Source organism: Aotus nancymaae, unplaced genomic scaffold (assembly GCF_030222135.1).
Source record: "Aotus nancymaae isolate 86718 unplaced genomic scaffold, 86718_ANA_hifiasm-v0.15.2.pri h1tg000030l, whole genome shotgun sequence".
Lineage (NCBI taxonomy): Eukaryota > Metazoa > Chordata > Mammalia > Primates > Aotidae > Aotus > Aotus nancymaae.
In genome coordinates, this window is record NW_026988443.1 from 1,988,801 (window position 1) to 2,002,520 (window position 13,720).

Sequence of the window (13,720 nt, forward strand, 5' to 3'; positions counted from 1 at the left end):
CAAAGAAAGCTGTGGCCTTGACAAAGAGAGGAGTGGTGAATTAGGTAGGTGGGGAGGCAAGGAGAAGGCCCCTATGAGAAGAAATTGTCAAGTTGCACCTTTTCCTGTTCATCAATGGGGAAGGAAGACTGAAGCAAAACAGAAAGGAGAGGGCCTTGGGAGCGAACGTTGGGGCAAGCTACAAAGATTCCTGCGAATCAGGAAGCACTTTGGAAGGCTGGTGATTCCATGGGGAGAAGGGGGTAGGGTGAGTGGGTGAAGGCCGCAGACTTCTTAGGAAAAAACCTGGGGTGCTGTCAGGGCTTTTGGGGGTAGGTCAAACTGTGGTAGGTGGCTGGATCAGAACCTGGGGTTGGAAAGGGTGGTGCAAAAGGACAATCTGTTAAGAATGCTAAAGGGAGGGCCACAGGGCTGGGAGAGAAGGCCCAGGAAATGCAGAAGGACCGGCCATTGGGCAATGGGTTTGGGGAACACCGGGAGGGGCACACAGACAGCGAACAGAGGGAGGGCCCGGCAAACACTGACTTTCCCGCAGCACGAAGAGGTCCGTCTGCTTGTCGGAGTTGAGGTCCCCGAAAGCCGCAAGGGTGCCCCAGGCCTCGGCCCCAAAGAGCTCGGCCGTGACGTTGTGCAGCGCCCGCGCTGGGACCGGCCCGACTCCCAGTAGTGCAAGCCCCGCGAGGAGCGGCACCAGCAGCGCCCAGGAGCTCGGCAGCCGGCCCGCCGCCGCCATGGCAGCCCCTCGGCCCCCGCCCGCCGGCCCAGCGCCGCGCTTGACGGCAGCCGCAAAGCACCGCGCCACCAGCGAAGAGAGTAGGCGCGCAGCCCTGGAACGCGTAGAAGCCGCTGCCGGCTCCTTTTTCTCTCTCCCTCTAGAGCAGCCTTTCCGACACTAAAAAGGCCGTGGAGCTAGGGTGAAAGTCGTCCTCACGCTCACTTCCGGCAGGCGCGCCTCCCGACAGTGTCGTGCGGGGGGGCGTGGCCCAGCGAGCACTGCTGACAGGCTGTACTGGGGGCGGTGGCCAAGGCGGCTGCCGGAGCGCGATGGCGGGGGCGGCCGGGCTCGTGGCCGAAGTGAGCTGGAAGGTCTTGGAGCGAAGAGCTCGGACCAAGCGCTCAGGTTTGGCTGACTGGGGCGCCGCCCCCCTACTTGAGCGCCTTGGGTGGTGCTTCCTCTCAAGCACCTTTGCGGGAGGCAGGTGGGAGTCCTGGGAATGAACCTGTGCCCCGAGTTCCCCTTAGAAAGCAGGTGGCGGCCCTGGCCTTGCTTCTGATATCTTCTTCCACCTCTAAAAATTAGGTGGCGATGCCAACTCCACTCTTTGTGTGCCCCCAGCTCTTTTCCGCTTGTGATCCCCACTCGGAAAGTAGGTAGCGGTCCTGACTTCCCTTAGAGTCTTCTAACTTAGAAATCAGGCGGCAGTATATTCCTGGGAAAGGGAGTGTGCCCTCCCTGTGAGTGTTCTCCGCACAAGTCAGATAGCTTAATCAGATCAAGTCAGATGTTGTAGCTACGCTCTGGCTGCAGAGAGCCGGCGACTGCTCCTTACCTTATGTCTTATATCCCTTTTACATTCCCCACGGGTTCTAAGCAGTAGAACTGTCATCTGTGTAGCAGAAACTGAAGGAGACTGGGCCTCAGGTCATGAAGTGCATAGTTAGGACTCAGAAGGAGGAGGGCTCCATCCTTAGGCAAGTGGCCCCAGATTTTCCAAGCCCGAGAGCCTGGAGGTCAGAAGGTGCCTTGCAGGCAGTTTGAATAGTTCCAAGTGTCCCGAACTGACTTGTTCAAATTGCAGCGTCATGACTTGTGGAGTTATCAGCACTTGTGGCTGAAAACTCCTCTTAAAGCCGGGATGAAAACTTCCCGTATTTCCTGGCTGACTGGAGATAATCTTAAGCAAAAAGCATGCACTTTAACGGGAAAGGTGGGAAGGTAGAATGCAGATTTTCAACTAAGGAGCTTCCCTTTGAAAGAATTGACCAACTATGTCATTATTAGGGGATATGAAAGGCATTAGCTAAGAAAATTCACTTTGCACTTGCATTGATATTAAGAAATTATTTTCGGCTGGGCACGGTGGCTCACGCCTGTAATCCCAGCACTTTGGGAGGCCGAGGAAGGCGGATCACCTGAGGTCAGGAGTTCGAGACTAGCCTGGCCAAGGTGGTGAAACCCCGCCTTTATTAAAAATACAAAAATTAGTTGGGCGTGGTGGCACGCGCCTGTAAATCTTAGCTACTCTGGAGGCTGAGGCAGGAGAATCGCTTGAACCCAGGAGGCGGAGATTGCAGTGAGTAGAGGTCGCACCACTGCACTCCTGCCTGGGCGACAGAGCGAGACTCCATCTCAGAAAAAATAAAATAATTTTCTCAGCTAATATATGCCCCTTATATTTTGGGCTTTTCCCATTTATGAAGTTCTTAGTTGTCTGTTGTACATACTGACTTTTTTTTTTTAATTTGGAGAAAGTAAATCCAATTTCTGAAAATCTAATTTTAGAAATCATACACCTAACCTTTATTGCCAATTTCTTTCTGTTTTTTATACCTTACAAAAAGTTCTGTTTTATTTAGGGTTATAGTAAAATTACCAACTATGAAATATGAGAGAATTTTTTTCAAAAAGTTGTCCTTAGTACTACTGAGAATCAATAAAGTGACTTGGAATAGTCACATGTATTTGTTTCATACTTTTTCTTAAATTTTTTTTTGTGTCATATAGGAATATTGAGTTGGCTACTAACAATGTGGCTATCTGGATATAAAAAGTGTTATTGGATTGGTTATGTCTGAACAAAGAAAGTAACCAGAGTTTTCTTACAGGGACCTGAATACTGTCCCCAACATATATTTTTGCAACATTTCTCTTTTCCCTTCCTAAGCACATAGAGTTTATTTTCTTCATCAGTCTTTGTTTTCTCTGAAATGCATGTCATAACAGTAAGCTTTGAAAACCTTACTTCTCTTTTCTTAGCTGAGAAAAAGAATTCTAGCTTTAACTGTTGTTGAATGCAGTTATTTAAATCCAGTGTCATGTGCAAAGTGCATAGTATCAATGTTGAGTGTTCCTATGTGTTTACATTGTAGTAGTAAAAAGAGATGCCAGTTGAAGTCATTCCTCAAAATTAATAGTTAAATTTCAGGTTTCACATTCTTATAACTATATGAAGTACAGATGATAAAGTTAATAACTCTTGGTTAATAACTTCCTGTCATTAAAAACAATCAACTTGATTCTGTTTGTTACTTTTAGAAGAATATATAAACAGAGCTTTGTTCCAAACTTCCACTAACCTGACTCTGGTGTAGAGTCCTCCCCACAGAGTTCTGAGCATTGTTACATAGTAGCATAATTACTTCACTGCACGATAGAGGATACTACTTTTATGTAATGTTTAATAAGTGGATATTATATAGTTCCTGCCTCATCCATATGAGCAAGTGTAATTTATCAAAGCGAAGAAAATCACATTTTCAAGTCATGAAAGAGAAAATAAAATTATAATGATCCATAGTTACTGCCTTTGTTGCGCACTGCATCATGTTAATAACTGCTCACACTGCTTTCAATTAATTTAACACTGATTGCTTCTAACCTTCACTAAACAGTTTTAAAATTGCTATAGCTTAGCCTGGGACGCTTATGATTAGAGCCAACAATTTGAAATGGCCTGCTCACCTGATGCAGTCGTCTCCTCGTCTTCTGCTTTCTTAAGGTCTGGTAAGTGTTGTAGACCCCAAAAGGGTCACTTGGTAATTTTAAATCCCTTTGTTTCTAAAGGTTGATGTCACCATAAGATATCATTATGTCTTTATTTCTTTTTTGGTGAGCCCAAGCCTGAGTACCAGATTGGTGTTAGGCTTAACTTTACATTGTGTTTTGAATGTGGCCTGTTGTCTTCTTCTCATGTGGGATGTGAAAAAGAGAGTGGAGTGCCTGCCCTGATACTTGCAAGCTGTTTGAGCAGATGCAGTTCCTTAGTGTCTGTTATATGTGCACATAGTGTATTTCTTAAATGCTTTTTGTCTTCTTGCCAAAATGGAAGTGACTTTTATGAATTAGGAGTTTGTGGTCAACATCCCATTTGTCTATTCTTCATCAGCTTACTGTGAAGCAGGTTATTAATATATATGTTTTCACAGAGAGGAAGTGACTTGTCCCAGGCAATATTTTAAGGCCATGTGCTTTGGCCTTTATCCTGTGGCTTCCTGGTATAAGGGCTGGAACAGATATTGGCATAGTGACTCTTTGACTGTTGTGTTGATGCACCCCTTTGAGAGCTGGATGAAAGCTATGGAACTGCTTGCCAGATGTGTGCACAGGATTTTGAAAACAATTTCTGGGGGATTCATGGACACAGACATGATTACATACGGATTCCCATTAGGAACCAGGCCTTTGGATGTATTCAGTCTCACTTTACAGAAGAAGAAACACATTTTGTTAGGTGGCCACATAGCTGAAATGAAAACTGAAGTATTTAGAGCCCTTTTCTGTAGTTGTGGCCTAACTTGGACCATTTAAAACCTATTATGTGCTAGAAAACACGGAGAAGCCTGCTGTTAAGAGGCTACTTTTTCTATAATGTCTCTTAGCAGAATATTTCAAGCCTCAGGACTCATGAACAGGTAAATGTGAGATGAGCACCCCCAAACACAGTGAAAACTCCTTGGCTTCACCATAGAGTTTCAGAAGTGTTTCTCCCTCTTCATTCATTTTCATTTATATTTCAAGTCCTGTTCTGGCAAGACAGAGGAGGAAAATCTTGAAGAAAATAAATAGGAAAGAGCTTAAGGAAGAACCAAATGGAGAAAATGAAAACTTACTCTTCAAGATACTAAAATGATTTCTATCTTTAAGTGTCATTTGCTAAATGACAAAATATTATATGTAACAATGCCAATTGGTTTCTGATTTTATCTTTGAACTAAAAGAACAGGAGGACATATATCCCAGAGTGCGTTTTCTTTCTTTATAAGCACTAAGCTGTGTTTTCCATCTTAGCTTTCCTACTAAGAAGGAAAGTGGTTTTAAGTACTAGCAGAGTCATTCAGTAGTAATGGGGAAATAGAATGCTTAAAGATAGCTTTTATGCATCAACAGTCCTGAAAATTTCTAAACCCAAGAACTGTACTTTAACATTATGTAGAGTGTTTGAAGACATATACAAGAAGTTTTTCCAGTACTGTATCATCAAGTTGAAATGGAATGCACCAAGAAACAGACTAGAAAGATATTAAACTTTAGTGTTAAAATCCATTTTAAAGAATGATTCTTTATAAATTACTTTCAATGTTGACACTTTTTGGGGAGTTCATCTGACCAAAACTTAGTAAAACCGTAAAGACACACTTAAAACTTGTATCTGTTAAAATGACAAGTACCATGTCTTCTGGTGTTAGCTTAACTTTGCATTGTATTTTGAATGTGGCCTGTTGTGTTTGCATTTCTGTACTCTGAGTGGTTTGCATTTATAATCTCTTACTTATTTAGAAATACTGCATTTGTATTGGAATGATTTGCTTTCCCTTATCGTAGTTCTTTGGATATTATCTTTATAGGCATGTGTTTTGTTGTGTGATTTCATTTAACAATTATTTTAAAGCATGTCCTGGCTTCGCAGCTGAGCTTTTCATTGGTACTTTGGCTAGAAATTATCCAGTATTGCCAAAAGTGAAAGCCAGTAGTATCTTGATTTTGAAAAATTCATTTTCAATGTACCTGCATTGTTTTATGTATTTTAACCCTTCATATTCTTTCTGGATATGTTTCTGCTTTTTGTTTTTTATTTGTTTTTCCTCTTTATTGAATTTAGTGTGAGTCCTGCATTTCTGTGTGCGCATACTTGAGTTGTGCTCTGATTACGAATGTACTAGTATTTGCTGTGGTTGAATGTAATTTGTTTTGACTGCTTAAACTGAAACAGAGATCTAGATATCCAGGTTTCTCTTTAAAGACCCTTGGAGTAAAATGTACAAGACCATGAATTTATGAAGAAATTCAACAGCCAAAATAAATTTAAATAATTATTAGGGAAGGAATGTAGTATTCAATACCTTAGACTGCTTCCATTTCTCATGTGGCCACTACAGTTATATTAAGTTAGCAAAGTTGGTCATCTGTAGCAATCACCTTGGCAATACAGTTCAATTACTTAGAATAATGGTTATAGCATATTGTGATGAGGTAAGAACTAGCTTGGTATTTTTGCTTTTATTCTTAAATGACATAGATAATTTAAGAGATTACTCCTTTTTATAATGTCTCATGAGCTTATCTACCTTGGCTCCCTAAGTTTATCAGCCAGCTGATAAGTGGGCTTCAACATAGGACTTGAGTCTTTTCATTTACTTGTTTCTCTTTATGTTCTTTAATTAACTTTCTTTTGTTAATTTAATTTGATGGGCAAATCAGTACCTGTTAAAATTTTATTGTATATTCTGGGCAAAACAAAACCTTTAATTTTATATATGCCTGACTTTTTTTTAAGGAATTTATATCGCAGCCTTGTTTTTAGTTAACTAATCTAACCGTCAACTAATCAAAAAGATTCTTGAGATTGGAAGAGAACATAGGCCTGAGTTTCCTGGACTCTTGTGGGTTGTGGCTTCCTTTAAGAGCCTAATGAAAGAGTACATTTTGTGTTCACCTACACCTGGGTCTGACTCTGGTTCTGTTGTTTACTACCTATTTGATTTGAGCACGTTATATCTTTTTGAGATTCAGCTTCCTGTTTGTAAAAATGACATTAATAAAACCTACCTGGAGAGATTATTGCGAAAATTAAACAAGATGTTGTATGCGAAACACTTGGTGTTTAGTAACTGCTCAATAAATTTTAGTTATCTTTCCTAAAAGTATATGTCTTTTACAATATTCCTGATGTGTATTTAGGCTAATGACTTATATGCAACAAACATGATTTCTTATCTCTCTTTCGTTTTGATATCTACCCTCAAAATAGCCATTTTAAGAAAATCTGTCATGCTTAAATATAACTAGCTTGAATCAGACTACTCAGAATTTAATATTAATAGAGCTTTGCTATTTAATATGGTCCATTCCATTTTGTAAATTTAGCTCTTATTTTACTCTATGTCCATCTTATTTGTGTCAGTAATCACTTTAAGAAATTGTTTCTGACAGTTTCCATGGAAACTCCTATTAGATATCCAGTAGAGCAGTTGTTATTTTATGTGTACTTAAAAGATATTTTTGTCTCAGATATGCAGTGGACTCCCTTCATGTGGGATGGAATTCTCAGAATTACTCCTTAATTGTATCCTACTTGGAGCTCCGACCTCTTTTTACTAGGTCTTGCCCTGTAATCTTGTAAGATTTAGGAAATAGAGGCCATATCATATGACTTAACTCCCTTGGCATGAATCTCATTGACCTTCAGGCTTACTCTCTTTCTGTGTCATTACGCTCAGCAAAAATGATGCTTCACATTTCATAAGTGAACTGGTTTCATGAAGAGTACAACAGCTTGTCTCGCTGGTTTAGATTGTTATTGAATACTCACATTGTGCATTCTAAAAGCAATTTTCCTTGTGCTATTTTATCTTCAATCTTTTGTGAAATCAGAGAAAGAGTAAGAGGAACTCCCTAGAATTCCTGATTCTGATCCAGTTACCTATGCACATTTCCAAATGGGAATATGATGGGCATTTCAAATGTATTCTGAACAAAACAGAACTCTTATTTTCTACTCTTATTCTTATCCCAGTCATGTTCCTCCTTAAATATAACTCCATTTCATTAAACTAAACCCTTATTCTTCCAGCTACTTAAGCTAAAAATACAGGGGTTATTCCTCTCTTTCCTTTACCCTTTTCATTCAGTTAATCTGTAAAACCTTTCTATTCTACCCCTAAAACACATACCAAATTTGTTTTTCTCCAGCTGTACTCCTACCTCCCTAGTCCAAGCCACTTTTATCTCTGGTCTACACTACAGAAATAGACTGATTTCCTGTCTCTACATTCTTATCTCACTACTATCTGTTTTCTGCCAAGCAGTGAGATGGGTCTTTAAAAAAAAAATGTAAGTCAGCTCATGTCACTTTCCTGCTTAAAGCCTTCCCATTGTATCTGTCATTATCTTAGCATAAAATCTACATTCCTGGCCAGGCAAGGTGGTTCACACCTGTAATCCTAGCACTTTGGGAGGTGGAGGCAGGTGGAGGCAGGTGGAGGCAGGTGGATTACCTGAGGTCAGGAGGTTGAGACCAGCCTGGCCAACATAGTGAAACCCCATCTCTACTAAAAATACAAAAATTAACTGGGCGTGGTGGCGCGTGCCTGTAAACCCAGCTACTTGGGAGGCTGAGGCAGGAGAGTCGCTTGAACCTGGGGGGCGGAGATTACAGTGAACCAAAATTGCGCCATTGCACTCCAGCTTGGGCAAAAAGAGTGAAACTCTGTCTCAAAAATAAATAAATAAAAATAAAAGAATAAAAAGTAAAATCTACATTCCCTTCCTTTGAATGACAAAGTCCCAGGTGATCTGGCTTTTGCCTGCCCCTCTGACCTCCTCATTGAATATTCCTCTTCTCCACTGCTGTCTTTGCGTGCGTAAGATGCCATCTGATTTGCACTTTAGGCTCTCTGTAATATAGCTATTTAGGCTCTCTGTAATAACTATTTTCTCTGCCTGGAAAGCCCTCTCTACTGCTGTTTGGGTAGCTTGTTCCTTCTGGTTGAGTTTTGGGTTCTCATCTTAAATGTAGCCTTCTTAGAAAGGCTTTTTCTGCCTACCCAATCTAAGTAGCCTCCAGATGCATCACTCTTAATTTTAATTATCTGCAGTGTCCTTACTGTTAGGTAATTTTTTTTCCCTTCTTAGTTTTCCTGTTCATCTTCATCCACTAGAATATAAGCTATATAAAAGCAGAGACTTGAGCAGGCACAGTGGCTCATGCCTGTAATCCCAGCACTTTGGGAGGCCGAGGCAGGTGGATCACGAGGTCAAGAGATCGAGACCATCCTGGCCAACATAGTGAAACCCCATCTTTACTAAAAATACAAAAATTAGCTGGACGTGGTGGTGCGTGCCTGTAATCCCAGCTACTTGGGAGGCTGAGGCAGGAGAATCGCTTGAACCCAGGAGGCATATGTAGGTTGCAGTGAGCCGAGATGGCACCATTGCACTCCAGCCTGGGCGACAGAGAGAGACTCCTTCTAAAAAAAAAAAAAGAAAAGAAAAGAAAAAGAAAAGCATAGACTTACTTGTTTTATTCACAGCTATATCCCTAGAGCTCAGAAGAATGCCTGGAACATAAAAAATGTTCAGTAAGTCATATAGTGTCTATCACACTGGAGACTGTCCTGGTTCTTTTGAGACAAAGTGTCATAATGTGGTTATTATATGGATGTTAGACTCATACGGCTAGACTCAAATACTAGTATTGATACTTACAAATTGTGTGAACTCAATAACAAAGACATGGAATCAACCTAGGTGCCCATCAACGGTGGGTTGGATAAAGAAAATGTGGTACATATACACTAGAGGATAATTCACAGCTGTAGAAAGAATGAAATCATGTCCTTTGCAGCAACATGAATACAGCTGGAGGCCATTATCCTAAGTGAATTAACACACCAACAGAAAACCAAATACTGCATGTTCTCCTAAGCGGGAGCTAAATGTTGGGTACTCATGAACATAAACATGGCAGCAGTAGAAACTGGGGACTGCTAGAGGAGAGAGTGAAGGAGAGGGGCAGGGGTTGAAAAACTAACTGTTGGGTTCTTTGTTCACTGCCTGAATAATGGTATCATTCACACCCCAAACCTCAGCATCACGTAATATATCCAGGTAGCAAACTTGCACATGTTTGTTACCTAAATCTAAAACAAAATTTGAATTTATTAAAAATAAATGAAATGGGTTTTCCCCCTAAAACCAAACAATTTGTGTCAACTGTTTTGCACTTAATTTTACATACTATGGAATGGAGATAGTAGTATATCCCTCATAAGTTCTTTGTGAAGATGAAGTAATGTCTAGGAAGTACCTAGTGGTGGTAGTAATAGTACTAATGATAATAATGATTTTTTATATTATGATGACAGCAGTGACAACTTTTTAAGTAGCTAATCTTTGTTGAGTACTTATTATGTGACAAGTAGTGCTTTACATTTAAATCTCACAGAAATCCTCTTTGGTAGGCATTATTACTATCCCCTTTTGAAAAACTCCAAGCACAGAGAAGTAAAGTAACTTACTTAAAGTCACCCAGCTAGTACATAATAGAGCTGAGACAAACTCTGGAAGAACCGATTCTCCTAACCACTGCTGCCTTCCTTCTCTTCTTCATCCATAGTGCCTAGTACTCCATAAATAAACAGCAGTGATTACTATTGATGTCTTCTTGATGTTTACTGTTCTTTCATTCATTTGTAACTAACTGATGTTTATTGGACCTCTCTGATGTAGGAAGTTTTTAATAAATAATACTGATCTGAGACAGCTCATAGCCTGATGGAATTTATGCAGAGCTCAAGGTGACCAATGCTTTTGCATACATTCACTCTGTGTCTCTCCTGGACTCCTCCAGTTGTTTCCTACTGAACTTTGCTACCTAGAGCCGTCACCTCCCCTTGTACTCTGCATAGTCAATGCACACTACAAGTTGTTGCCTGGTGATTTTTCTAAAATGAGCTAACCACTTAAGGTTAAGCTCTCCATCTCCTGCAGGATTGAGGTGGGGACTTCAGGGAAAGCCTCTCTGGTATTGACATTTAACTCCTAGAAATAGGAGTCAGTGAAGAAGTTGGGTGAGAATCTAGGCTAAGGATTCTGGGGCTAAATAGTGCTGGGTATTTAAACGATACTGAAAAGACCATTATGGGCAAAGCATTGTGAATGACAGGAATGGGTGAGAGGAGGGGCTGAGATGGGCAGGGCCTTGGGAGTCTTGAAGATGTTTGAATTTTATTATAAATGGAAGGGAAAGTGATTGAAAATTTGAAGTAGTGGAGTTGTAAAGCTGGATTAATATTTTACAAAGATTCTCTGGCTGCTATGTAAAAATAGACTGGAAGGAGCCGGGCGCGGTGGCTCATGCCTATAATCCCAGCACTTTCGGAGGCTGAGGCAAGCAGATCACAAGGTCAGGGGTTCTAGACCAGCCTGACCAACATGATGAAACCTGTCTCTACTTAAAAATACAAAAATTAGCCAGGCGTGGTGGCACTCACCCGTAATCCCAGCTACTTGGGAGGCTGAGGCAGTAGAATTGCTTGAACCCTGGAGGCAGAGGTTACAGTGAGCCAAGAGCATGCCATTGCACTCCAGCCTGGGCGACAGAGCAAGACTTCATCTCAAAAAAAAAAAAAAATAGACTGGAAGATGACAAAAAGGCAGGGAGCAACCTCATGGCAGAAGCTGTGTGTCATATATCTTTATGTTTAACACCTGGCACCGTGCTAGGTGAATAGGGACACTCAGTCTATGTTTGATAGTGAATGGCTGTGAAGGCACAGATACTGAGTATATCATCATTCTGGATTCAGAAGATGTGGCCACCTTGATTAAGCATTAGAACCAACATATCTTTGACTCAATAAAATCACTTTTGGAAGAATATTCCTGTGGCCCATTTCCTGTTAAATGGGAGAATAAACTTAACTTTAGAAAGTAAGTTTATTGAGTCAGAGATATAAATGGTAGGTAGGTTCTAATGCATAATCAAGATGCATATATACAAATACATTTAGACATTTAATTTACCTGTTAAAAGGTAACGGATTTGTAGAAAATATACAATTAGGACATATCTTTTATGGTTTAGGGACACATCTATTTTTAAATTCCTAATTAGAAAACAACTGCCAGGCGCAGTGGCTCATGCCTGTAATCACAGCACTTCAAGAGGCCAAGGCAGGCGGATTGCTTGAGCCCAGTCTGAGACCAGCCTGGGCAACATGACAAAACCGTCTCTACAAAAAATACAAAAATTAGCCAGTCGTGGTGCTGGTGCCTGGGATGGCTGCTTGGAGGTTGTGGTGGGAGGGATCGCTTAAGTGCGAAAGGTTGAGGCTGCAGTGAGCTGAGATCACACCACTGCACTCCAGCCTGGGTGACAGAGTGAGACCCTGTCTCAAAAATAAATAAAAAGAAAATAAGTAATAGAAAATTGTAACTGCGTATGTTATGTACTTAGTCTTGAAAATGCTTTCTGATGGTTCATTGTAGCTTTCTAGGATGTGTGGGTTTGTTTTGTTTTCTGAGACAGGGTCTCACTGTGTCACCCAGGCTGCAGTGGAGTACAGTGGCACTGTCACAGCTCACTGGAGCCCCAGTCTCCTGTGCTCAAGCATTCCCTTCTACTGGAACTATTCCCTTCTGCTGGGACCATGCCTGGCTAATGATTTTTGTTTTCATTTTTTGTGGAGACAAGGCCTCACTATTTTGCCCAGGCTGGTCTGGAACTTTTGGGCTCAAGCGCTCCTCCCACCTCTGCCTCCCAAAGTACTGGGATTCTAGGTGTGAGCCACTGCATCTGGCCTCAATGATGTATTTTTAATACATTCATACTTATTCTCATTTTTTTCACATTAGGCCTTGGCTGCCTTGATTAGAAATGGTTTTTAAAAGATGAAAAAATTGTTGCTGCTTTTTGATTTTACTATTTGTTATCTTTTTCTTAGACTTTATTCGTTTATTTTACCAACAGTCACATGATTATGTATTAGTCCATTGAAAAAGAATTATTCTTTATATTTAACTTCTTGGTTTTGTAGCTTTCTTTTCTTTCAGTTTATATTTCACAAATTTTCTTGAGGATTTTGGTTTGTATAGATGACAGATGTGGTACCTAAACATTAGGTGACTTCCAACAGTCATAGTGAGAATTTTTAAATGTCATTTTTAATTGACAAATAGTAATTGTATATATTTACAAGGTACAATATAATGTTTTGATATATGGTTACAATGTCAGATGATTAAATCAGGCTAATTAACAATCTGGCCCCTCACATACTTACTACTTTTTTGTAATAAAAACATTTAAAATCTACTCTTTTTTTTTTTTGAGACAGAGTCTTGCTCTGTCACCCAGGCTGGAGTGTAGTGGCACAATCTTGGCTCACTGCAACCTCCACCTCTCAAGTTAAAGTGATTCTTCTGCCTCAGCTTCCCAAGTAGCTGGGATTACAGGCATGTGCCACCACGTCTGGCCATTTTTTGTATTTTTAGTAGAGACAGGGTTTCACCATATTGGCCAGGCTAGTCTTGAACTCCTGACCTCATGCTCTGCTCACCTTGGCCTCCCAAAATGCTGGGATTACAGGTGTGAGCCACTGCACCTGGCCTAAAATCTATTCTTTTAGCCATTTTGAAATATATAATGCCTTATGATTACAGCCATCGTTCTGTGCAGTAGGTCACTGAAGCTTATGCCTCCCATCCAACTGAAACTTCATATCCTGGGTCAACATTTGAGAATCTCGTGTAATAATTGAAATTTGTCATTTTTATAGGTTCTGATATGTTACATGTCACATATGCTCTTATTTTCAAATATACATCATTGATTTTTCTTTTGCCATATAACATCTTTTAAAAGTTTATTGTTTTACTCCCTTTGTATCAACAGCCTCACACTGTTTACATGGCCCTCCTTTTTGGCCATTTAAGATTCAAGTCTTGTAGCTCAGGAATGAAATGGGCACTGGCCATAGAGACAAACACTTATTCTATTGT

The 13,720-nt window shown here is 40.6% G+C and overlaps 2 protein-coding genes across 5 annotated transcripts in view; one reads left to right on the top strand and one right to left on the bottom strand.

Annotated features, from left to right (window-relative positions):
* The window catches only part of ITFG1 (integrin alpha FG-GAP repeat containing 1), a 301,870-nt gene extending 301,119 nt beyond the window's left edge, over positions 1 to 751 (bottom strand). Inside the window, exon 1 of the mRNA XM_012473547.3 lies at positions 526 to 751. Coding sequence (XP_012328970.1) covers positions 526 to 733 — 208 coding nt within the window. The 5' untranslated portion in view covers positions 734 to 751. The remainder of the gene's footprint in view (positions 1 to 525) is intronic.
* Positions 752 to 1,023: 272 nt separating this feature from the next.
* PHKB (phosphorylase kinase regulatory subunit beta) overlaps positions 1,024 to 13,720 on the top strand; it is a 250,538-nt gene continuing 237,841 nt past the window's right edge. For 2 of the 4 annotated variants that reach the window (XM_064382997.1, XM_064382996.1), the window contains exon 1: positions 1,024 to 1,120. In XM_064382997.1, coding sequence (XP_064239067.1) covers positions 1,045 to 1,120 — 76 coding nt within the window. In that variant the 5' untranslated portion in view covers positions 1,024 to 1,044. Of the gene's footprint in view, positions 1,121 to 3,613; positions 3,725 to 13,720 lie in introns of those variants that run through there. The other 2 variants (XM_064382998.1, XM_064382999.1) reach the window with 2 other exon arrangements.